Here is a 23,762-nt window from a genome sequence, read left to right on the forward strand (position 1 = left end):
GTGGACCCACTGTAATACAGTTCATAACTACACTCATGTAAATGCTAATACTTTGAACATGTACATTCGCTCATTAGAAAAATAGCAATTTACATATTTACGAGTGTATACCTTTGTCAATCCTCTGTGATCACCGGTCCGTCTGCTGGATAGTCAGTCGACAGAAAGCCTCTGGTTTGTCCACCAGAGATCAAAGTCTGTCGTAGTTGTAGGTTGTTATAATGGATGTCAGTGTACCATTCGGAAATGTTCTTAGATCAGATGTGTTTACCAGACTAAAGTATTTAAACAGCTGCAGCCTGAATAATTGGTCTTTAGTTTGTAGATTTCTTCACAATTTCAGCGTGGGGATGATCTCCACATTTTCTGGTCTTGTCCTTTGGTAGAGTTGTAGTTTTTAACCACTTCACACACCAGCATCACCTGGCGTGTTTTGGTCAAATTTTGTTGGAAGTTGGTTTTATACTTTTAGTAGAATACGCCGATGTAAATGTCTTTGCTCATGGGGGCGTGGCCACTGACCGATCATAAGTTACTATGAAAAACAATTCACATTTAGAAGACTAACATCACATTACATCTTTCCAAAAGTATTCCTATACTCAATCATTTATTTTATACAACATGCAGATGCAAACCCCATAATTGAAGTGTATACAAACAAAGAAACAGTAATGTGTGTCTCCTGTCCTTCAGGAGGTCACCAAATGAAACAAACTGGACATGACTGTTCCTTAAGTGTCCACGGACCACTCCACCTATGGCGGCGGGTAGCCTAGTGGTTAGAGCGTTGGGCCAGTAAATGAAAGGTTGCTGGATTGAATCCCCGAGCTGACAAGGTAAAAATATGACATTCTTGTGGGAGATTATTCAATGTAACTAGGTGCAATTGCTATGCTGAGAAAACATCAAGCCAATAATTACATTGGCCAGATACAGAAATGAGGTCATCTAGTGCATGACTCCAATATTAGCAGGCAGTATATAGACTGTCCACTTTGGAGAGCTAAGACGGAGTGGATATAATATAAGGACTGGAACATATATGAACAGGGCTTGCTACCATTATAACCTATACAGCTGTCAGATGTGGGCGTTAACAAGCAAGAATTGAGACGGAAAGATAATGATGGAGAAAGGTCAAGAGGAGTTAATTTCATATAGAGGGAGGGGATTCTATATGAGAACTATAAGGCCAATAGGAGTTGTTCATGTACATACAAGGTGGTGCTATGTAAAGATGGGAAAGTCTTTAAAGTCAGAACTGTGATTAGAGAATTTAGTCTTTCCATGGAAGGGCTCAGCTTTAATACAATGTAGCAAAGTATATTTTGAATTCACACGTTCCTGTAAGAGTGTTATATTTCTGAGTCAATATTCCACCACATTCTGCACCTGAACAAGGCCCACTGTTCCCCGGTAGGCAGTCATTGTAAATAAGAATTTGTTCTTAATTGACTTGCATTGTTATAAAAAGGTTACATAAACACAGTACAATACTGTTCAATTATTCAACCTTTTGATGTCCAAGTGTCTCTCCGTGTTAAAAGGATTCTCAACTTTCATTTTGGCAGAGTGGGGAAAGGAGTTTCGGTATTTACGACCATCATAAACCCGTGTGTGTGTGAGAGACCTACCCACCACCAGGGCAGTGATGACAAAATGTACTGTCCTTACTGATTAAATGTCTATGAACGCCAATACAAGTGGTCAAACTAAGTAGGGTAGGGTCACCAGCTGCAATTAAAATGGCAGTACCAGCTCTGACATGAAGACTGATTTTTGAAAATGTTTGTATTTTTTATTTATTTTTATAAATGTCATCTGTATTAACAATCAGTATTTATGATCAGGCATATTTACATTTCAGTCCTTTAGCAGACACTCCTATCCAGAGAAATTAGGGTTAAGTACCTAGCTCTAGGGCACAGAGATTTTTTTTTTTACCTAGTTGGCTCAGGGATTCGAACAAACGACCTCTCGGATACTGGCCCAGTGCTCTTAACAGCTAGGATACCTACCGCCCTGGCCTATCATTACCACTCACCTGAGCCAAACACCTGTCTAACTGGCTCACTGACTTCCCCACTAACAACTATCAGCTTGCAGGTGTACTTGTAACTGCTGGTTGACTTGCCAGTGTCACTCTTAAGAGACAATCAGCTGTTTGTCAAAGTCCTCCCACACTTTCAAGCTGTGACGGGTTCAGCATCAGTGGTGTCGCTTTCACAGGTCAGAATGCAGAAGGTGTTGGAGTTACAGGAAGTGATTGTGGGTTTAAGGACTGCCTCTGTAAATCCAGGAGAGAAAGACAGAGACAAAGCAGGAAAAATGCTTGTGAGGCACTGCATAATCTGCTATTTAATATAGGGGCACAGACTGACAACACTGCAAGAACTGGAACAAACATGCGAGCACATACACATCATGTATACACTACATTGCTTTCACCAATCAGGTTTGAATATTTTTTTAATCACTGTCAGAGGTCATTATAATAAAATCCCATATAGAACACAACTTCTTTCATTGAAAAAATATAAATATCACAATTCAAAGTATTGGCAGTACATGCAGGCTGGAATTCAATTGTTGCAGATAAAATATATTTAACACACTGCACTTTCAAGTGCATTTGTTTTTCACAGCAGTGTCAACTCTCAGGAGTTGACACTTGATTTAGGAATCGTCAGTCCTGTGGTGTGATCCGTTTGGCAAGAAGTACTTCCAGTACATGCAACGAGACTGATCGAAGTCTAGTTTTAACTAGTCCCTTTCCCTAACTCAGTATTCACAGATCTTAAGGTTTCAGATAGGGATATGCATGTTGATGGCTCAAGCCCAGCCCTATACAGACCTTCCTCACCAATCAAGTTTGGGAAAAAATACATTAAGACAAAAGTGCTGAAACAGAATTGGTGTTCAGATGCATTCAGTTATCAACACATCACTACAGCGTGAAACCTGGAGTTTAAAGAGAGATATATACAATGATTGTACAGGTAGATGTTTTTGCATGTGCCAGGACTCCATTATAGAACAGTCCAGTCCTAAAATAAAGCAATGTGGTTGGTCTTAATTCATAACTTCTTCTGTGACCTAATTACCTGAGACATACCAGTAACAAAACTAAAACCTGGGATATACCAGGTTAGTGGTCTTGCCAAACAAATGTTCTTACCTATCTGGTGGCAACTAGTGTACACTGCAGTTTCCCCTTACTTCGGTCCGTCACAGATTGATGTAATTTGAGAAAGGTTATTAAAATCCAGGTGACAATGTGTATTGTGAAAACAGATATACCAGAGGGTAATTTGAAGGAATTAGATGAAGACAACCACTGTTTGTCAAATTAAAATATTAAAAGGTATTAAAACAAATACACATGCACCGTTGTTAGTAATACAACATCTCAGTACTGCAGAGCTCTCTCCCTCTTTACAAGGCAGATGAGGACGAGCTCTACCTCTCAGGCCTGGTTCCTCTCAACCAACACTATAATTTTCCTAGTTTGGGGGTTGGCAAACCACTCTGAGAAAGAAAACAATAACAACCTGTACAAATTCCTTGACATAAATCAAGTGAAGGCTTTAAGAATTATGAAATTATTTAAGACATTTATTTAAAAAAAGGCATCATACAATAAAGTGATAGATACTATGGCTTCAAACAACCTGTACATTATTGATGCCGATTTGTAAAGACGAGGCAATAACAGTGAGAAAGAGTAAGCACCCAAAAAGTTATTTACCTCACAAAGTATAAGAATCTCGTTTTTGTCCATCATCAAAATGTTCTGAGATACAAATATTGCCCTCATATTTCTGAAGTACTGTAAGTTCATAAAGCACACTGTTCATCACATTATACAGTGAGCTCCAAAAGTATTGGGACAGTGACACTTTTTTGGTTGTTTTGGCTCTGTACTCCAGCACTTTGGATTTGAAATGATACAATGACTGAGGTTATATGCAACAGTGGGACGCTAGCGTCCCATCTCGACAACTTCCGGTTAAATTGCAGAGCACCAAATTCGAATTACTATAAATATTTAACTTTCATGAAATCACAAGTGCAATACATCAAAATAAAGCTCAACTTGTTAATCCAGCCACCGTGTCAGATTTCAAAAAGACTTTACGGCAAAAGCAAACCATGCAATTATCTGAGGACAGCTCTCAGCACACAAAACATTACAAACAGTTAGCAGCCAAGTAGATTAGTCAGGAAAGTCAGAAATAGCAATAAAATGAATCACTTACCTTTGTTTATCTTCATATGGTTGCACTCACAAGACTCCCAGTTACACAATAAATGTTTGTTTTGTTCGATGAAGTCCCTCTTTATATCCAAAAACCTCCATTTTGTTGGCGCGTTTTGTTCAGTAATCCAATAGCTCAAATGCGGTCACAACGGGCAGATGAAAATTCCAAATAGTATCCATAAAGTTCTTAAAAACATGTCAAACGATGTTTATAAATCAATCCTCAGGTTGTTTTTAGCCTAAATAATCGATAATATTTCAACCACAACAATAGCGTCGTCAATATAAATGAAAAACAAGGCGCACTCTCGGTCGTGCGCCGTAACCAGCTCTGGAGACATCTCACTATCCACTGACACAGTGGTCATTCTCCCTAATTTTTCAGAATAAAAGCCTGAAACAATGTCAAAATCTGGGTCCTATCCCTTTAAATGGTGGATAGGCTTTCAATGGAAAAAGAACCATTTCAAAATAATGGATTTTCCTCAGGTTTTCACCTGCCATATCAGTTCTGTTATACTCAGACATTATTTTAACAGTTTGGGAAGATTTAGTGTGTTTTCTATCCAAATCTACCAATTATATGCATATCCTAGCTTCTGGGCCTGCGTAGCAGGTAGTTTACTTTGGGCACGCTTTTCATCGAAAATTCCGAATGCTGCCCCATACCCTAAAAAAGTTAGTGCAGACTGTCAGCTTTAATTAGAGGGTATTCTCATCCATATTGGGTTAAAGCTGACAGTCTGCACTATAACATTTATAGCCATTGTATCATTTCAAATCCAAAAGGGAAAGGGGGATAGCTAGTCACTGAATGCCTTCAACTGAAATGCATCTTCCGCATTTAACCCAACCGAATCAGAGGTGCGGGGGGGCTGCCTTAATCGACATCCAAGTCTGTGGCGCCCGGGGAACAGTGCTGGAGTACAGAGCCAAAACATCAAAAGATGTCATTGTGCCAATACGTTGTAGCTCACTATACTTCATCTGACTGCATGGAAGTTCCTATGTGCAATATTTGCTTGTTGTTTTCCTTCATTTAAAATTTCTCCAACAGTTCAAACATGTTTCTCTCTTCTTGGTCGTTTGTCTCAATGTAACAGATATGGAGTCATGTACTGAGAGCCTTCAAACCCCATGTTTCTGCTCCTCAGTTACCCCACAAGGAAGACCACCAGCTGGAAGGAAGCAACAGAGGAAAGAACTCATGAGACAAAACATTACTAATGACTAGGGCCAGGAGTTTTTCCTGGTCAGGTCACATGGTCTGGAAAAACTCATGGTCTTATGTTATGCAACAACAGGTGTTCTTCCTTTCCTTTAAGAATACCAGCACCAATCTGACTTGTTCATTGTTTTGTTCATTGGATCCAAATTAAAATACCACATGTTGATAATCCCAAACATAACAACGTGAGCACTTCCTAATGATTTCTTAATAAATGTTGTGGTTGGTGTATTTCTCAGACTCTTACTTAGCATCCTAAAACACTGGATTCTTTACTGGTGGTCTTTCTAATCCATCATCAGGTTGGCTTCTGGCAAGAAAACACACAAACAGAAGAGTTGGACTTAATCATTCACACACGCAAGCGCACACATGCAGGTAAGCACGCTAATGCATACACACACATCCCTGCTCTCCCTTCACACCCTCATACCCTACAACAATTAAACAGTACAGGGATTTCCTAGTTGGTCTTTTCTGGTCCACAAACTTGCTCTAACAATCCTCAAGGTAAACAACAACAGTGATTCATGTAATTTTGCCACAAGAAAGCACAGGATGTTGTAGAGAAGCCACATGATGACTGGTAGCCCAAGAGGCGCTCATTAAAACAGCACAAAAAACAGTCAGGAGCATGGGAAGTATCGGCACTCAGCGCGAATAAAGGATATCGAAATGGCGTCAGGGCTCACCTCAGAGCAAAACCCATAGGCTACATTAAATAGGCCTACCATTAAATAACGCAAAGCTGTACAGTGTATTCGGAAAGAATTCAGACCACTGGATTTTTCCACATTTTGCTACTTACATCCTTATTCTAAAATATATTTAAATCGTTTCCCCCCTTCATCAATCTATACACAAAACTCCAATGACAATGCAAAAAAAGTTGAAAAACTGAAGAAAAAAAAAACACATTTATATAAGTATTCAGACCCTTGACTCAGTACTTTGTTGATGTACCTTTGGCAGCGATTACAGCCTCCAGTCTTCTTGGGTATGACACTACAAGCTTAGCACACCTGTATTTGGGGAGTTTCTCCCATTCTTCTCTGCAGATCATGTCAAGCTCCGTCAGGTTGGATAGGGAGCGTCGCTGCACAGCTATTTAAAGGTCTCTCCAGAGATGTTTGATCGGGTTCAAGCACAGGCCACTCAAGGACATTCAGAGACTTGTCCTGAAGCCACTCATGCATTGTCTTGGCTGTGTGCCCAAGTCAGGTCCTGAGTGCTCTGGAGCAGGTTTTCATGAAGGATCTCTCTGTACTTTGCTCCGTTTATCTTTCCCTTGATCCTGAGAAGTCTCCCAGTCCCTGCCACTGGAAAAACATCCCCACTGCATGATGCTGCCACCACCATTCTTTACCGTACAGATGGCAGCTTTCCTCCAGACGTGACACTTGGCAGTCAGACCAAAGAGTTCAATCTTGGTTTCATCAGACCAGAGAATCTTGTTTCTCATGGCCTGAGAGTCCTTTAGGTGCCTTTTGGCAAACTCCAAGCAGGCTGTCATGTGCCTTTTACTTAGGAGTGGCTTCAGTCTGGCTACTCTACCATACTTATTGGATAGTATGGTATTCAGTCGCTCCTGGATCTCTCTCTCAATTATGTAATAGGTTTTACCCCCTACACCACTTTCAATAAATTTGTAGAACAGTCCTGTATGTCAAATAGAACCAAATGGTTTTTGGAAGTCGATAAAGCAAGCGTATATTTTGGTGGACATGTTTATCTATCAGGGTGTAAATATGATCAGTCGTGCGATGTTTTTGTATAAATCCAATTTGGCTTTTACTCAAGACATTGTGCTTATTAAGGAAGTTTAGAACTCTTGCATTTATAATAATACAGAAAACCTTCCGGGTTACTGTTCACACAAATGCCTCTAATTGTTAGGCTCAAATTTGTCTCCGTTATTATAGATTGGAGTTATGAGTTATGTCAGGGAAATAACCTACACTCATGATCAAATTAAACTTTTAATATAGCCAATTAAAATTTTGCACTAGCGAGTTTGAGCATCTCATTTAGGGTGCCATCAGGTCCGCATGCTTTTTAAAATTTGAGGGCCTGAAGTTTCTTATAGAGCTCCTGGTCAGTAATTGAGGAGTCCAATGGATTTTGATTGTCCTTTATAGCTTTTTCTAAGCCATTCAACTTCTCATGAATCTGGCATTGTTCTGCGCTTGTGTCAATTTGAACAGTGTTTGTAGAGTGTTTTGTTTTAAAATGAGTTGTCCATATCTCACCATTTTGTATCACTAATTCCTCATGTTTTGATTTTCTCTCTCCAATTTTGCCAGAAGTTGTTTGTGTTTATGGACTTCTCAATTAGTGTCAGCTGCTTGCTGTTGTACTGTGCTTTTTTGGTTCTGAGTTTATGTTTATAGAGTTTTAAAGTCTCACAGTAATGAAGGCGTAATTAACCATTATTTGGGTCTGTGCTTTTGGTGGGATAGTGTTCTAAGTTTCAGTTCTTCTTTTGCCTGAATATATACAGTTGAAGTTGGAAGTTTACATACACCTTAGCCAAATTGAGGTTAAATCTATTTCACAATTCCTGACATTTAATCCTAGGATCACCACTTTATTTTAAGAATATGAAATGTCAGAATAATAGTAGAGAATGATTTCAGCTTTTATTTCTTTCATCACATTCCCAGTGGGTCAGAAGTTTACATATACTCAACTCATATTTGGTAGCATTGCCTTTAAATTGTTTAACTTGGGTCAAGCGTTTCAGGTAGCCTTCCACAAGCTTCCCACAATAAGTTGGGTGAATTTGGGCCCATTCCTCCTGACAGTGCTGGTGTAACCGAGTCAGGTTTGTAGGCCTCCTTGCTCGCACACGCTTTCAGTTCTGCCCACAAATGTTCTATAGGATTGAGGTCAGAGTTTGTGATGGCCACTCCAATACCTTGGACTTTGTTGTCCTTAAGCCATTTTCCACAACTTTGGAAGTATGCTTGGAGTCATTGTCCATTTGGAAGACCCATTTGCGACCAAGCTTTAACTTCCTGACTGATGTCTTGAGATGTTGCTTTATTGTATCCACCAAATTGTCCTCCTCATGATGCCATCTATTTTGTAAAATGCACCAGTCCCTCCTGCAGCAAAGCACCCCCACAACATGATGCTGCCACAGCCTGTGCTTCACGGTTGGGATGGTGTTCTTCGGCTTGCAAGCCTCCCCCTTTTCCCTCCAAACATAACGATGGTCATTATGGCCAAACAGTTCCATTTTTGTTTCATCAAACCAGATGGCATTTCTCCAAAAATGTACAATCTTTGTCCCCATGTGCAGTTGAAAACCGTAGTCTGGCTTTTTTATGGCGGTTTTGGAGCAGTGGCTTCTTCCTTGCTGAGCGGCCTTTCAGGTCATATCGATATAGGACTAGTTTTCATCTCTAGGAGACAGAACACGTCTCCTTCCTGAGCGGTATGACTGCTGCGTGGTCCCATGGTGTTTAGAACTGCATACTATTCTGTGTACAGATGAACGTGGTACCTACAGGCATTTGGAAATTGCTCCCAAGGATGAACCAGTCTTTTGGGGTCTACAATTGTTTTTCCTGAGGTCTTGGCCGATTACTTTTAATTTTCCCATGATGTCAAGCAAAGAGACACTGAGTTTGAAGGTAGGCCTTGAAATACATCCACAGGTACACCTCCAATTGACTCAAATTATGTCAGTTAGCCTATCAGAAGCTTCTAATGCCATGACATTTTCTGGAATTTTCCAAGCTGTTTAAAGGCACAGTCAACTTAGTGTATGTAAACTTCTGACCCACTGGAATTGTGGTACAGTGAATTATGAGTGAAATAATCTGTCTATAAACAATTGTTGGAAAAATTACATGTGTCATGCAAAGTAGATGTCCTAACTGACTTGCCAAAACTATAGTTTGTAAACAAGAAATTTGTAGAGTGATTGAAAAACGAGTTAATGACTCCAACCTAAGTGTATGTAAACATCCGACTTCAACTGTATATAATGGGAATCACATTTTTATTTGGCGTACCCCAACGGCATTGCGAGTACCCCCAATCCCAGTTTGGGAATACCTGTACTAGATCATGTGTCAAACTCATTCCACAGAGGGCCGAGTGTCTGGATTTTCACTCCTCACTTGTACTTGATTACTAATTAGTGACCTTAATTCATCAAAGACCTCCCCTCAACTGGTTGTCTAGGTCTTAATTGAAAGGGAAAAACAAAAACCTGCAGACACTCTAATCATCTTTGCTTCCGAGAACTATTCCAGGGAGAGGTGGAACCACCATTTCTACGTCTACTATATAAGACCTCTGCATCACCTACGGGTTGTCGTTGACCAGCTCTATTATTGCAATAACTAACTGATATTAAACTATGATTGTTTGAAGAAATTGAAAGTCTCTTCTCCCTTAATTGATTAGAATTTTTACATAACTACTAAGCACTTCATGGAATGAGTTTGACACTCCTGTTCTAGATTAACCCTCTATACTTCTGTTACAGGAATCAAATCATCCAGGACAAATATGGTTTGAGGGTACTGTAAAGTCTCATACACACCTTCATTCCCCTGCCCCCTTCCAGCTTTGTCTGCGCCATCTTCCCCCGTTTTGGTGTTGGGCGTTAAAGGAACCCCTGCAGAATCACACAGAAGGAAAAACTTCAGCCTCTCTCCTGCTGTATCAAATTCTACAATACGTAACTTTTTGGGCGAACCAACCATATTTACATAGAAATGTGAGTTATAGATCTTTCATTCCCATTGAAAGCATAAGCTTCCCATAAGAAGCGGTGGATCTGTTCTATGTGTGCTATTTCTACACTTCCCGTTTTGGTTTTGTACACCAGCTTCAAAGAGCCGAATATACAATATTTCTGGTTATGGAAAATATATTTCACAGTGGTTTAAATGGTACAATGATTCTCTACATAATGACTCCTTGTTTTTTCCCATAAACTGAAATGGAGGTAAACTATTTGAATGGTTTCAACAAGGAAATGGAGGAGCGATTTCCATATAGTCCATCTTTAAAGAAATGACTTCTGTTTATACAGTCTTAAATTAACTGGATGACTTGCCTTGTTCTGGCTGGACTCCGTCACTGCCATTAGTTGAGCTTAGCATTCTCATTCACAGAAATACTACATATTAGTGTTTGTTGTGTTCACTTCTAGATGACATTGAAAAGGATACTCAGTGGTAGAATTCCAGGTGAATGCCACTGTCTTACCATCAGATTTTCCTTGCAGATTGCAACTGCATCATTCACATTTTATATATGCTAGCCCCACACAAAACTACATTTAAACTCACATGAATAATCACACCTTAAACTGTATCTGCATGTCACAAAAACATTATTCAAATAAATGCCACCACAAATATGAGAAACAAATTTCTGGCAACATCTTCACGTCTGCATCGTCAAAATGGCCTCAGAAGGTGTGTTAGTGTTACTACTGTACCCGAGTTAGAGGCAGTGTTCATTTTGTTACCCATTTTAGATAGTCTTTATGACTAAATTACCTTTAATCTTAGTCCCATTTAAGTAATTTCATCCTTTGTTATCAGTCGACTGGACGATTCTAGTCTAGTTTTAGTCAGTCATTTTAGTCCTATTTTAGTAATTGTAACTTTCTTTTGTTTATTAAAAATGTCATACAAACCTCTCCACTCCCTTAGTCCCATTTAAGTAACATAATAGTCAATGCCTTATTTTCTATAAAATAATGTATATTTCAAATCAAATTTTATTGGTCACATACACATGGTTAGCAATGTTAATGCGAGTGTAGGGAAATGCCTGTGATTCTAGTTCCGACCGTGCAGTAATATCTAACAAGTAATCTAACAATTTCACAACAACTACCTTATACACACACACAGACACAAGTGTAAAGGAATGAATAAGAATATGTACATATAAATATGGATGAGCGATGGCTGAACGGCATAGGCAAGATGCAGTAGATGGTATAGAGTACAGTATATACATATGAGATGAGTAATGTAGGGTATGTAAACATTATATAAAGTGGCATTGTTTAAAGTGACTAGTGATACATTTATTACATCCAATTTTTAATTATTAAAGTGGCTAGAGATTTGAGTCAGTATGTTGGCAGCAGCCACTCAATGTTAGTGGTGGCTGTTTAACATTCTGATGGCCTTGAGATAGAAGCTGTTTTTCAGTCTCTCGGTCCCAGCTTTGATGCATCTGTACTGCCCTCGCCTTCTGGATGATAGCGGGGTGAACAGGCAGTGGCTCGGGTGGTTGTTTTCCTTGATGATCTTTTTGGCATCGGGTGGTGTAGGTGTTGTGGAGGGCAGGTAGTTTGCCCCCGGTGATGCGTTGTGCAGACATCACTACACTCTGGAGAACCTTACGGTTGTGGGCGGAGCAGTTGCCGTACCAGGCGGTGATACAGCCCGACAGGATGCTCTCGATTGTGCATCTGTAAAAGTTTGTGAGTGTTTTTGGTGACAAGACAAATTTCTTCAGCCTCCTGAGGTTGAAGAGGTGCTGTTGTGCCTTCTTCACCACACTGTCTGTGTGGGTGGACCATTTCAGTTCTTCTGTGATGTGTATGCCGAGGAACTTAAAACTTTCCACCTTATCCACTACTGTCCCATCAATGTGTATAGGGGAAAAAACAAACAAAACACTGCATAGTTTCCTAAGAACGCGAAGCGAGGCGACCGTCTCTGTCGGCGCCATATCCTTTAGGCTACTACAGGGGAGCTGTGTGGGAGAGCCACGCAGATCAGCTCAATCAGATCGCACAAATGAAAGATGTCAATTCTGCCAATGAAAAAATTGCATGAAATATTCTACATGCATGCTGATGATTGGACAAAACAAATCACCGTCAAAAGCTTGAGGACCACCATTCGCAAAGATGTTTTTTACATAAAATAGTCTAGCGGTCAACTTTAGTCCATTTTAGCAGTGAATGTAACAAATTAAAGGCCTATTATTATTATTTTGAGAAATGCAATGTGAAAAGTAATGTACAAATTGCTTATAATAACAGTTAATGCTCCTTATCTTCTCCCTTACGGTCCTCAACATTGGTTTACAGCAAAATGAGTAGAAGTTCCTTGAATTTTGGATGCATTTCCCCTTTCAGTTGCATTAAGGTTATGACTAGATTACTACTGTGCACTCGCACTCTCACCCTTCTATTTATTTCTTCAAGTACCTGTACTTCACTTTAATATAAATATCTTTTTTTTTTACAACTTTTACTTCTCTACATGCTAAAGAAAATAATGGTCTTTTTACTCTATACATTTTCCATGAAACCCCAAATTACTTGTTACCTTTCGAATGCTCAGGCATGACAACAATATGGTCCAATCCACACACCTATCAATATAATGCGCCGTCATTCCTACTGCCTCTGATCTGGCGGACTCACTAAACACAAATACTGCATTTGTAAATGATGCCTGAGTATTGGAGTGTGCCTGTCTGTCCGTAAAAAATAAACAAGAAAACTGTGCCGCCTGATTTGCTTTATATAAAGGAATTATGTATAAAATTCTCTTTTACTTTGTACTTTTACTCAAGTATGACAATTTAGTATTTTTTCCACCACTGTACTTAATTAAATGCATTTAAAACAAGATACTTTTAGTCAAGTACTATTTTACTGATTGACTCACTTTTACTTGAGTCATTTTCTATTATGGTATCATTACTTTTACTCAAGTATGACAATTGAGTATTTTTTCCACCAATACACACACACAAACATCAGTGTGTAAAGGTCCCTAATTGTATTAAAACAGGTTTCTGGATATCTGTGATGGGACAAAAACAACATTACTGTCCTGTGCTGGGTCCTGATTGTTTTAGTTTGGGGACCCGGTCAGCAGGTTGAATATAGATCAGAGTCTAGTTAAGGTAAGTAACACTTACCACACATTCCACCACAATACTTTCTCAAAAAGTCAATCCAGGTGTCTTGGGGATATTCTGAAATGAATAAGAGAGACTCAAACGTAAGACATTATTAAGACTGTCATTCAAATGTAATTTACATTGTGTAACATTTTGGAGAAGCAGTGAGTATGAAGAGTTGAACCTACCTTTTTTCTTCTTCCACACCAACCAAACTGGGGAGTAAAAATACTAATATTTTATAACTTCTTAAAGTACAAGTCTGCCTTAATATTCTAGCAGCTACTTATTATGACTTCACCAACAATTACACGCTTAAGCTGCAATTAGAAGCCATCTTTTCTGAGAGCACCAATAAACAACCTGCACACAGTACCTGCACATCTGAACACAACTGTAAATACAGGTACAACATGTATCCCCTTCAGGGGGTATAGCTCACTGTTGTTGCTGCTGTTATGTCAATCTGTGATTCAAAACTATGTACATGTGCAGTGATCTGTTACTATAGATGTGCTGTTCTTACCTGTTATGACAATGGCAACAAGCGCTACAATGGCTACACTGACGACAACAACAACAATCCCACCATCACCGACTTCAGAAGGCTCTGAAATGAAAACATATGTTGTATTGATACTTTAACAGGAGTTTCAGGTTTTCAACATAGTGCAGCATTCATTATGGTCTACAATACTAGCAGTGTTACTAACATATCAACACAATTATAAGTGTCCACTCACCTGGATAAAACACCGATCCAACTGGATCACTGACTTCCCCTTCTCCAGCAGAGTTCTTCAGCTTGCAGATGTACTTGTAACTGTTGGTTGATTTGCCAGTGTCGCTCTTAGAGACAATCAGCCGTTTTCCTATGACCTCCCACGCCCCCTCCCCCACTTTCCAGCTGTAGGTGACGGGTTCAGCATCAGTGGTGTCGCCTTCACAGGTCAGAATGCAGATTTTGTCTGTGTTGCAGGTATAAGTGATTGTGGGTTTAGGGACTGCCTCTAAATCCAGGAGAAAGAAAGACAAAGCAGGGAAAAATGCTAGTGAGGCACTGCATAATCTTCTATTTAAAATAGGCACACACAGAAACACTTACTGATAACAATGTATACATTTGAAGTTGGAAGTTTACATACACCTTGGCCAAATACAGTCGAGGCCAAAAGTTTTGAGAATATTATTTTTCAAAGTCTGCTGCGTCAGTTAGTATGATGGCAATTTGCATATACTCCAGAATGATATGAAGAGTGATCAGATGAATTTCAATTAATTGCAAAGTTTTTGCCATCCAAATGAACTGAATCCCCCAAAAAAACATTTCCACTGCATTTCTGCAGAAGGCTTCAGGGCACCCAAGAAAGTCCAGCAAGCACCAGGACCGTCTCCTAAAGCTGATTCAGCTGAGGGATCGGGGGCACCAACAGTACAGAGCTTGCTCAGATATGGCAGCAGGCAGGTATGAGTGCATCTGCACACACAGTGAGGCGAAGACTTTTGGAGGATGGCCTGATGTCAAGAAGGGCAGCAAAGAAGCCACTTCTCTCCAGAAAAAAACATCAGGGTCAGACTGATGTTCTGCAAAAGGTACAGGGATTGGACTGCTGAGGACTGGGGTAAAGTCATTTTCTCTGATTAATCCCCTTTCCGATTGTTTGGGGCATCCGGAAAAAAGACAAGGTGAGCGCTACCATCAGTCCTGTGTCATGCCAACAGTAAAGCATCATGAGACCATTCATGTGTGGGGTTGCTTCTTAGCCAAGGGAGTGGGCTCAGTCATAATTCTGCCTAAGAACACAGCCATGAATAAAGAATGGGACCAATACATCCTCCGAGAGCAACTTCTCCCAACCCTCCAGGAACCGTTTGGTGACGAACAATGCCTTTCTTTTTCCAGCATGATGGAGCACAATGCCATAAGGCAAAAGTGATAACTAAGAGCCTCGGGGAACAAAACATATTTTGGGTGTATGGCCAGGAAACTCCCCAGACCGTCATCCCATTGAGAAGTAGTGGTCAATCCTCAAGAGGCAGGTGTACAAACAAAAACCCACATATTCTGACAAACTCCAAGCATTGATTTTGCAAGAATGGGCTGCCATCAGTCAGGATGTGGCCCAGAAGTTCATTGACAGCATGCCAGGGTGGATTGCAGAGGTCTTGAAAAAGAAGGGTCAACACCGCAAATATTGACTCTTTGCATCAACTTCATGTAATTGTCAATAAAAGCCTTTGACACTTATGAAATGCTTGTAATTATACTTCAGTATTCCATAGTAACATCTGACAAAAATATATAAAGACACTGAAGCAGCAAACTTTGTGGAAATGAATATTTGTGCCATTCAAAACTTTTGGCAATGACTGTACAGTTATACTCAGATTTTCCCAATTCCTGACATTTAATCCTAGTAATAATTCCCTGTCTTAGGATCACCACTTTATTTTAAGAATGTGAAAGTCAGAATAATAGTAGAGACAATGATGTATTTCAGACTGTAACACGCTTGAGTGTCCACTCACTTGGACCAAACCTTTGTCCAATTGGATCACTGACTTCTTCACTAACAGGGTTTTTCATTTTGCAGATGTACTTGTAACTGTTGGTTGATTTGCCAGTGTCACTCTTATTGACATTAATCTGTTTGTCTAAGTCCTCCCACACCCCCTCTCCCACTTTCCAGCTGTAGGTGACTGGTTCAGCATCAGTGGTGTTGCCCTCACAGGTCAGAGTGCAGGAGGTTTTGTCTGGGTTACAGGAAGAAGTGATGGTGGGTTTGGGGACTGCCTCTGTAAATAGAGGAAAGAAACAGGAATCATTTGGAAGCTTGTGAGGCACTGCAATACATAACCTGCTGTTTCTACACAACCACACACACACACACACACACACAGATATGTACACAAACACAGAAACACTTACTGATAACAGATAATGTATATGTCTTGTTAAGCAGTTTGCTGTTGAACTCCACAGAATAATCTCCACTGTCTGTTTTCATCAATCCACTGATTCTCAGCTCTCCAGTAGTCTGGTCCAGGGTTGTACGCTCTTTGAAGGAGGCATAGATGTCCAGACCACCAAACCCCTGGTCCCACTCTGCCACCTTGTTCTTCCCATGCTTCCATAGGACGCTTATGATGGAGTCAGTCACTGTGGACTTGTCCGGCGTCAACACGAGCTCACCTCCCACTTTATGATAAAGATCATCTAGGAAAGCAGACATTTCATACATGTATCAGAGTATCAATGTATCCAGGGTAACACATTATGGTGAGGGTATAAATATGTAGTCCTAACACTATTGGCATTGAAAGATACATTATTATCAACCTTTACTGTTTATATCTAGAATTCTGCATCTGGTCAATGTAGTCTGACCACTTTGACTAGTATGTCCCCCCCCACCAACACCACCACCGGAGCAGAAATGTATCTAGACTACACCACAGATTAAAGTCTTTGGGGACACCCTGTCCACTATCACATCACTAGCTAGGTTTCCATCCAATCTGCGACAGATTTTCATGCAAATATTCTAAAATCTGCAAAAAAACAATATGCAGATTTTCCCTCCAGAGAGATGTTTCAATCAAACAGACTTTTTGCAGACAAAAGGCTGTGTGTGATGACGTAGTGTACATAAAAATAACTTTTGCCGTTAAAATGAATACAAGTTTAAATGGGTTTCCATTGAATTTTACACTACTGATGGTTTGTAAAAAACACTGTTGCATTATATTGCAACTGTTCCCAATCTGGTTTTGACACATGCGCTCTAGCCAACAGCTACAGTGGGGGTAAACTATCTACATTATTATCGATAAGCGTGATATTTTTAAATTGTCAAACGGCAGCAAAGCATCGATCATCATGTCACTAGAATAAGACCCTCAATATTTATTGGAAAGGAGCATCAAGCTCATCACCTTGCACTTTCACCACCCTGTGAAGTTCATCATTTATTGAATCTGTAGCCTAATAAACTACATGTTTTCCCGAGTCATAGTGGGAGGAACACACGGCATATCATCGCGTGACTCCAAGTTTACTTCGATATGGTTTATATATCAATATTTGCGTATAAAAGCAGTTAAACATTTCGCACAAAATTCATTTTACAGACACAAAAAGAGCCCACCTTGTCTAGCGTATTTTGTTTTGTCGACATTTGGAAAGTTCCCCGAATATTTTTCTGTTTCCATCAGGCCTGTGATCACACTTTACTCGCATTAAAAAGGTTGGATGGAAACCTGGTTAGAGGCTAGGTTACCATCCAATAGGCGACAGATTTGAATGCAAATATTCAAAAATTCACAAAGAAAATGTGCACATTTTCCAACCAGCGGTGTTTTTCCACCCAATGTACTTGTTGCAGATACAAATCAGTGCGTGAGGATTTTGGATTGGAGTTGTTTATTATGAGTCTGGTACGAGAGTTCACAGTCTAGCCAGACACCTAGTTATTTATAGTTGTCCACATATTCTAGGTCAGAACCGTCCAGGTTGGTGATGCTAATCAGGCGGGCGAAGGCAGTGATCGGTTGGAAAGCATGCATTTGGTTTTACTAGCGTTTAAGAGCAGTTGGAGGCCACGGAAGGAGTGTTGTATGGCATTGAAGCTCGTTTGGAGGCTAGTTAACACAGTGTCCAAGGAAGGGCCAGAAGTATACAAAATGGTGTCGTCTGCGTAGAGGTGGATCAGGGAATCACCCACAGCAAGAGCATCATCATTGAGATAGATATATATCTATCTATATACACACACACACACACAAGTAAAAACAAATGTAAAGTTAGAAATTGTGCTACTAATGCACCTGATGGCACAAACACATATCGTAAAAGTAATGATGTTTTTGTTTGGTTAGCTTTTGGAAATTGTATAAATAAAACATTTCCTTCTTCAGAAATTCCAGCTAGGCAGGCTAACGCTAGTTAGCTAATTCATTTGCTAGCTATTATACAGTATATAGTATTAATTATATAGTTAATATAAGTAGACATGCAATCATAATTGACTGTACCGCATTTGAAGTACCCACAAGCTACCGGTGGCAGAAAACATAATCGCGGGACGAAGAAGTGACAAACTACCCTGCAAGTGTAGATTCGTCAGACGTCATGATACGTCATCAGAAGTGTCCACTTAATTTGTGGGGAGTGGGTGCAGTGATCCCAATTTAGCAACTCTTTTTTCAAACAGCACCTAGCAACAAATTAACTATTTTTAAAAATGTATTTGGAACTTTTAGCAACTTTTGAAAGGTGACTCAAACGCTAAAATGCACGCATTGTCCCTCTAAATTACACAAAAACGATTTTCTCTGTCACACACTCAGTCACAACACACGTGCCTGGCTGCAAAAGTGCATTGTGAGTGACGGCAGCAGCAGGCGCTCAGCTCGTGCACGGGCAGCAGCAGGCCAGCAGCAAATTGCAAATCATTGTTGGCTGACTGCAGCAGCAGTAATACGGCTTCGACGAGCCAAACCCAATGAATATACACTGCTCAAAAAAATAAAGGGAACACTTAAACAACAATGTAACTCCAAGTCAATCACACTTCTGTGAAATCAAACTGTCCACTTAGGAAGCAACACTGATTGACAAAATTTCACATGCTGTTGTGCAAATGGAATAGACAACAGGTGGAAATTATAGGCAATTAGCAAGACACCCCCAATAAAGGAGTGGTTCTGCAGGTGGTGACCACAGACCACTTCTCAGTTCCTATGCTTCCTGGCTGATGTTTTGGTCACTTTTGAATGCTGGCGGTGCTTTCACTCTAGTGGTAGCATGAGACAGAGTCTACAACCCACACAAGTGGCTCAGGTAGTGCAGCTCATCCAGGATGGCACATCAATGCGAGCTGTGGCAAGAAGGTTTGCTGTGTCTGTCAGCGTAGTGTCCAGAGCATGGAGGCGCTACCAGGAGACAGGTCAGTACATCAGGAGACGTGGAGGAGGCCGTAGGAGGGCAACAACCCAGCAGCAGGACCGCTACCTCTGCCTTTGTACAAGGAGGAGCAGGAGGAACACTGCCAGAGCCCTGCAAAATTACCTCCAGCAGGCCACAAATGTGCATGTCTGCTCAAACGGTCAGAAACAGACTCCATGAGGGTGGTATGAGGGACCGACGTCCACAGGTGGGGGTTGTGCTTACAGCCCAACACCTTGCCAGAGAACACCAAGAGTGGCAAATTCGCCACTGGCGCCCTGTGCTCTTCACAGATGAAAGCAGGTTCACACTGAGCACGTGACAGACGTGACAGAGTCTGGAGACGCCGTGGAGAACGTTCTGCTGCCTGCAACATCCTCCAGCATGACCAGTTTGGCGGTGGGTCAGTCATGGTGTGGGGTGGCATTTCTTTGGGGGGCCGCACAGCCCTCCATGTGCTCGCCAGAGGTAGCCTGACTGCCATTAGGTACCGAGATGAGATCCTCAGACCCCTTGTGAGACCATCTGCTCTTGCGGTTGGCCCTGGGTTCCTCCTAATGCAAGACCTCATGTGGCTGGAGTGTGTCAGCAGCAAGAGGAAGGCATTGATACTATGGACTGGCCCGCCCGTTCCCCAGACCTGAATCCAATTGAGCACATCTGGGACATCATGTCCATCCACCAACACCACATTGCACCACAGACTGTCCAGGAGTTGGCAGATGCTTTAGTCCAGGTCTGGGAGGAGATCCCTCAGGAGACCATCCGCCACCTCATCAGGAGCATGCCCAGGTGTTGTAGGGAGGTCATACAGGCACGTGGAGGACACACACACTACTGAGCCTCATTTTGACTTGTTTTAAGGGCATTACATCAAATTTGGATCAGCCTGTAGTGTGGTTTTCCAAATCCAGACCTCCATGGGTTGATAAATTTGATTTCCATTGATAATTTGTGTGATTTTGTTGTCAGCACATTCAACTATGTAAAGAAAAAAGTATTTAATAAGAATATTTCATTCATTCAGATCTAGGATGTGTTATTTTAGTGTTCCCTTTATTTTTTTGAGCAGTGTAGTTGGTCACGAATGTTTGATCTTGAACAGAACTTACAACATCAATCAACATGCCTCAATCAAAAATGTACAGCCAGAAGTAAAGAAAAGAGTGGGAGTCTGTACCTGAACAAATGTCAAATCATATTTTTTGCCGAGATGGCCAGTCAATTTGAGCAAAGTTTGTGTATTCTATGTAATGACGCAGTTTTACGTTACCACGCAATGACATCACAACATCATTTAGCAACAAATCAACCTGCCTCTAGCAATGTGATACAATCCTTTTCCAAAGTGTCTGGTCTATATCTTAACATTAATAAATGTGAACTCATAGCTGTCAAAGATTGTGTGACACCTTCATATTATGGTATTCCAGTAAAAGAAGAACTTACATATTTAGGCATAACCATTACAAAGGATCAGAAGTCTAGAGGCTTACTAAATTTTAACCCTCTTATTAAAAAAACTCAGAAGAAACAAATCAATGGCTACAGAGGGACTTATCTTTAAAAGGTAGAGTCCTAATAACCAAGGCTGAAGGCATCTCTAGACTAACATATGGTGCTCTATCTTTATATCTTGACAGTAAAATTAGCAAGGAGATAGACCAGATGTTTTTCAATTTTCTTTGGAGAAACCGTACCCATTACATTAGGAAAACTGTTGTAATGAACACTTATGAGAATGGTGGACTGGACTTTACTACTTTAAATAATACTTTTAAGATCAATTGGATAAAACAATTCCTAAGAACACCCACTTCTATCTGGAATGTTATTCCTCATCATGTCTTCTCTACTTTTGGTGGCCTCGACTTCATGTTGTTTTGTAATTATAATATTGACAAAGTTCCAGTGAAACTTTCTGCTTTTCATCGGCAGGTTTTCTTGTCATGGTCCTTGATTTATAAACACAATTTTTCTCCACACAGATATTATATATGGAATAATTGGGATATATTGTATAAAAATACCTCTTTGTTTTTAGAATATTGGTTCCAAAATAATATCCTATTGGTGACCCAACTGGTAAATACAGAGGGTCTTTTACTCAGTTATAAAGAATTCGTATCACTTCACAAGGTCCCTGTAACACCTAAAGATTTTGCAATCGTTTTATATGCCATTCCCTCAGGTGTTGCTATGTTATTCAGGAATGTGTCAAGACCTGACCCTCAGAGCCTACCTTCTATTGACCCTGTTGACTCATCAGTAGGAAAGATTTGTTTCTCTTTTGGTCCATTCAACAACAGAGCGATACGATCCATGTTTCAGCAGGATGTTGTATCTATACCTTATGTCATGCCTTATTGGATCGGATTTATTGATAATATCCGTTGTAAAAAAGTTTGGATGTTGCCACACACTTACCTACTTGTTAACAAAATTAAGGAAGTTTCCTTTTGAAATTATTCATAAATATTATCCTGCCAACCACCATATGAAGAAGTTTAAGGAAAACATCAACTCAAATTGCTCCTTTGATAATGACCACCCAGAAACAGTGTTGCATCTTTTTTGGCATTGTATGCATTGCATCTTTTTTGGCATTTAATGAATGTAAGAAAACTGTGGCAAGACATCAGTAGGTTTATAATTGAACACATTTATGAAGATTTTACAGTATTGTGGAGAGATGTACTGTTTGGATTCTTTACATACAATAGAAATAAGCTGAAACATTTTTATGTAATTAATTTCATTATTCTTTTGGCCAAATTTCATATACACGAATGTAAATTTACAAACAGAAAACCACATTTTCGTACCCTACAAAAAGAAATTGAACTGTATTTTAAGACGGTTAAATGCTTTACTAACAAAAAAGCTGTTAGAATTGTAAGTATATGCATGTCCCTTAAGGTCCTTGTGTAATTGTAATGTGATATTGTACCCCCTAGCCCCGCCCCCAGCCCCGCCCCTAGCTCGATTGTCCATTGTTTGTAATCTATGTATGCTTGTGTTCCCTCATGTGCTTTTTGTATTGATTTGTTGTTAATGTAAAAAAAAAAAAATGTAAAAAAATGTTTTAAAAAAACAAACAAACCTGCCTCTAGCAATTTAGCCAGAAAAGTAGTTGGCAAGACTGAGAGGGTGTCTTAAGTATTCTATCGCTTCCTGAAGCCTGTGTGTGCGTAGTTAAACGAAATAAGGGTGTGTTCCGACCTTATTTCTCATCGAAACCCACCGACTACGTTTAAAATCTTTCTAACTTTCCATGTTGAAAAACAAATATGAAGAGCGTGTTAATGCTGTTGTCCATCCATAATTTCGCAATACAAGTTTGATTTCAGAGTGCCATGTTTTTTTTTCAGTGTGGCAGTCGGCTCAACTTACCTCGGGAGACCACCGTTCACGCCAGACAAAGCCAGAAACACAATCTGATGAGCGTTAGTTTAGGCATATGCGCTAGTTAGCTAGCCTACTTCTGATCTTAATTTCCCAAGGCTGTGAAAGTGAAATGTGGTTTAGTTCTTCCCTCTGCAAGCGTCGCGACCGCTTGGTTGAAAATAAAGTAACGTTTTCTTGTTCTGTGAATTGTATATAGCGGCTGGCAACCAACTTTAAAGTGCATTACCGCCACCAACTGGACTGGAGTGTGGACCAGAGACAGTGAAGGTCTAAATCCTACACAATAATCTCGTCTCCCTAAGGAAACGAAATACATAATGAAATACTACATCCTCTGAAGATTTCCCCAAAAGTTACCTTAATCCTGTCTTATCAACCACATTACTCCTCAAATCTAATAACAATCGCCCCCTTTCTCGCACATCTTTCTGGCACTGAAATGGAACATCTTCCACTGTCTCCATGTCCTTCTGACATTGATTACACCTACCAGTCGGATGTTTCCCCACCACTTTCAATGTACTATTTAGCCTTGTGTATCTTGTGTCTCAGCCTTGTGACTAAACTTTCCTCCCTTCTCTCTCAGCCTCTCACCCTGAGGACCTCCCTACCCCCACCTTTTCCTGGATCTTATTCTGGTGTCTTCCCTTTCTCTCCCTGTTCCTCATCTCTTGCCACTTATTTTTAATCACTGTTCTTATTAATCCCCTGGCTTCTGCTTTACTGATTGACAGTATCATCTCAACATTAGGATGTTTAAGAGCCTGCTTGGCAATAATATACACTTCCTCATTCCCCTCTACTCCCACATGAGCTGGTACCCCCATCTATTTCACCCTATACAAACACTGTAAAACCTCATACAATACATCCTGTCTGCTCTGAGATACACATGAATTTAAGCTCATCAGTGCTGCACAGGAGTCAGAGCAGATGACTATCCTGTCTGGCCTCACCTCCTCCACCCACTGCAGCCAATATTTGTATTTTTTTTTTATTGAACATTTATT

At 40.2% G+C, this 23,762-nt stretch overlaps 1 protein-coding gene across 3 annotated transcripts; it reads right to left on the minus strand.

Annotated features, from left to right (window-relative positions):
- Positions 1-1,459: 1,459 nt before the first annotated feature.
- Positions 1,460-22,934, minus strand: LOC112266356. 3 transcript variants are annotated; one of them, XM_024443748.2, is made up of 10 exons: positions 22,738-22,934; positions 16,327-16,614; positions 15,927-16,193; positions 14,141-14,407; positions 13,924-14,007; positions 13,586-13,612; positions 13,416-13,472; positions 10,051-10,125; positions 5,740-5,802; positions 4,857-5,442 (listed from the first exon to the last, which is right to left on the minus strand). In XM_024443748.2, exons 2-9 carry the CDS (start codon positions 16,403-16,405, stop codon positions 5,780-5,782), a joined length of 879 nt encoding a protein of 292 aa, XP_024299516.2. In that variant the 5' UTR covers positions 16,406-16,614; positions 22,738-22,934; the 3' UTR covers positions 4,857-5,442; positions 5,740-5,779. The 3 variants fall into 3 exon arrangements, with proteins under 3 accessions (XP_024299514.2, XP_024299516.2, XP_024299515.2); XM_024443746.2 differs by lacking the exons at positions 4,857-5,442; positions 5,740-5,802 and adding an exon at positions 1,460-2,290; XM_024443747.2 differs by lacking the exon at positions 5,740-5,802.
- Between the last annotated feature and the right edge of the window lie 828 nt (positions 22,935-23,762).

Source organism: Oncorhynchus tshawytscha, linkage group LG14 (genome assembly GCF_018296145.1).
Source record: "Oncorhynchus tshawytscha isolate Ot180627B linkage group LG14, Otsh_v2.0, whole genome shotgun sequence".
In the NCBI taxonomy this organism is placed as follows: domain Eukaryota; kingdom Metazoa; phylum Chordata; class Actinopteri; order Salmoniformes; family Salmonidae; genus Oncorhynchus; species Oncorhynchus tshawytscha.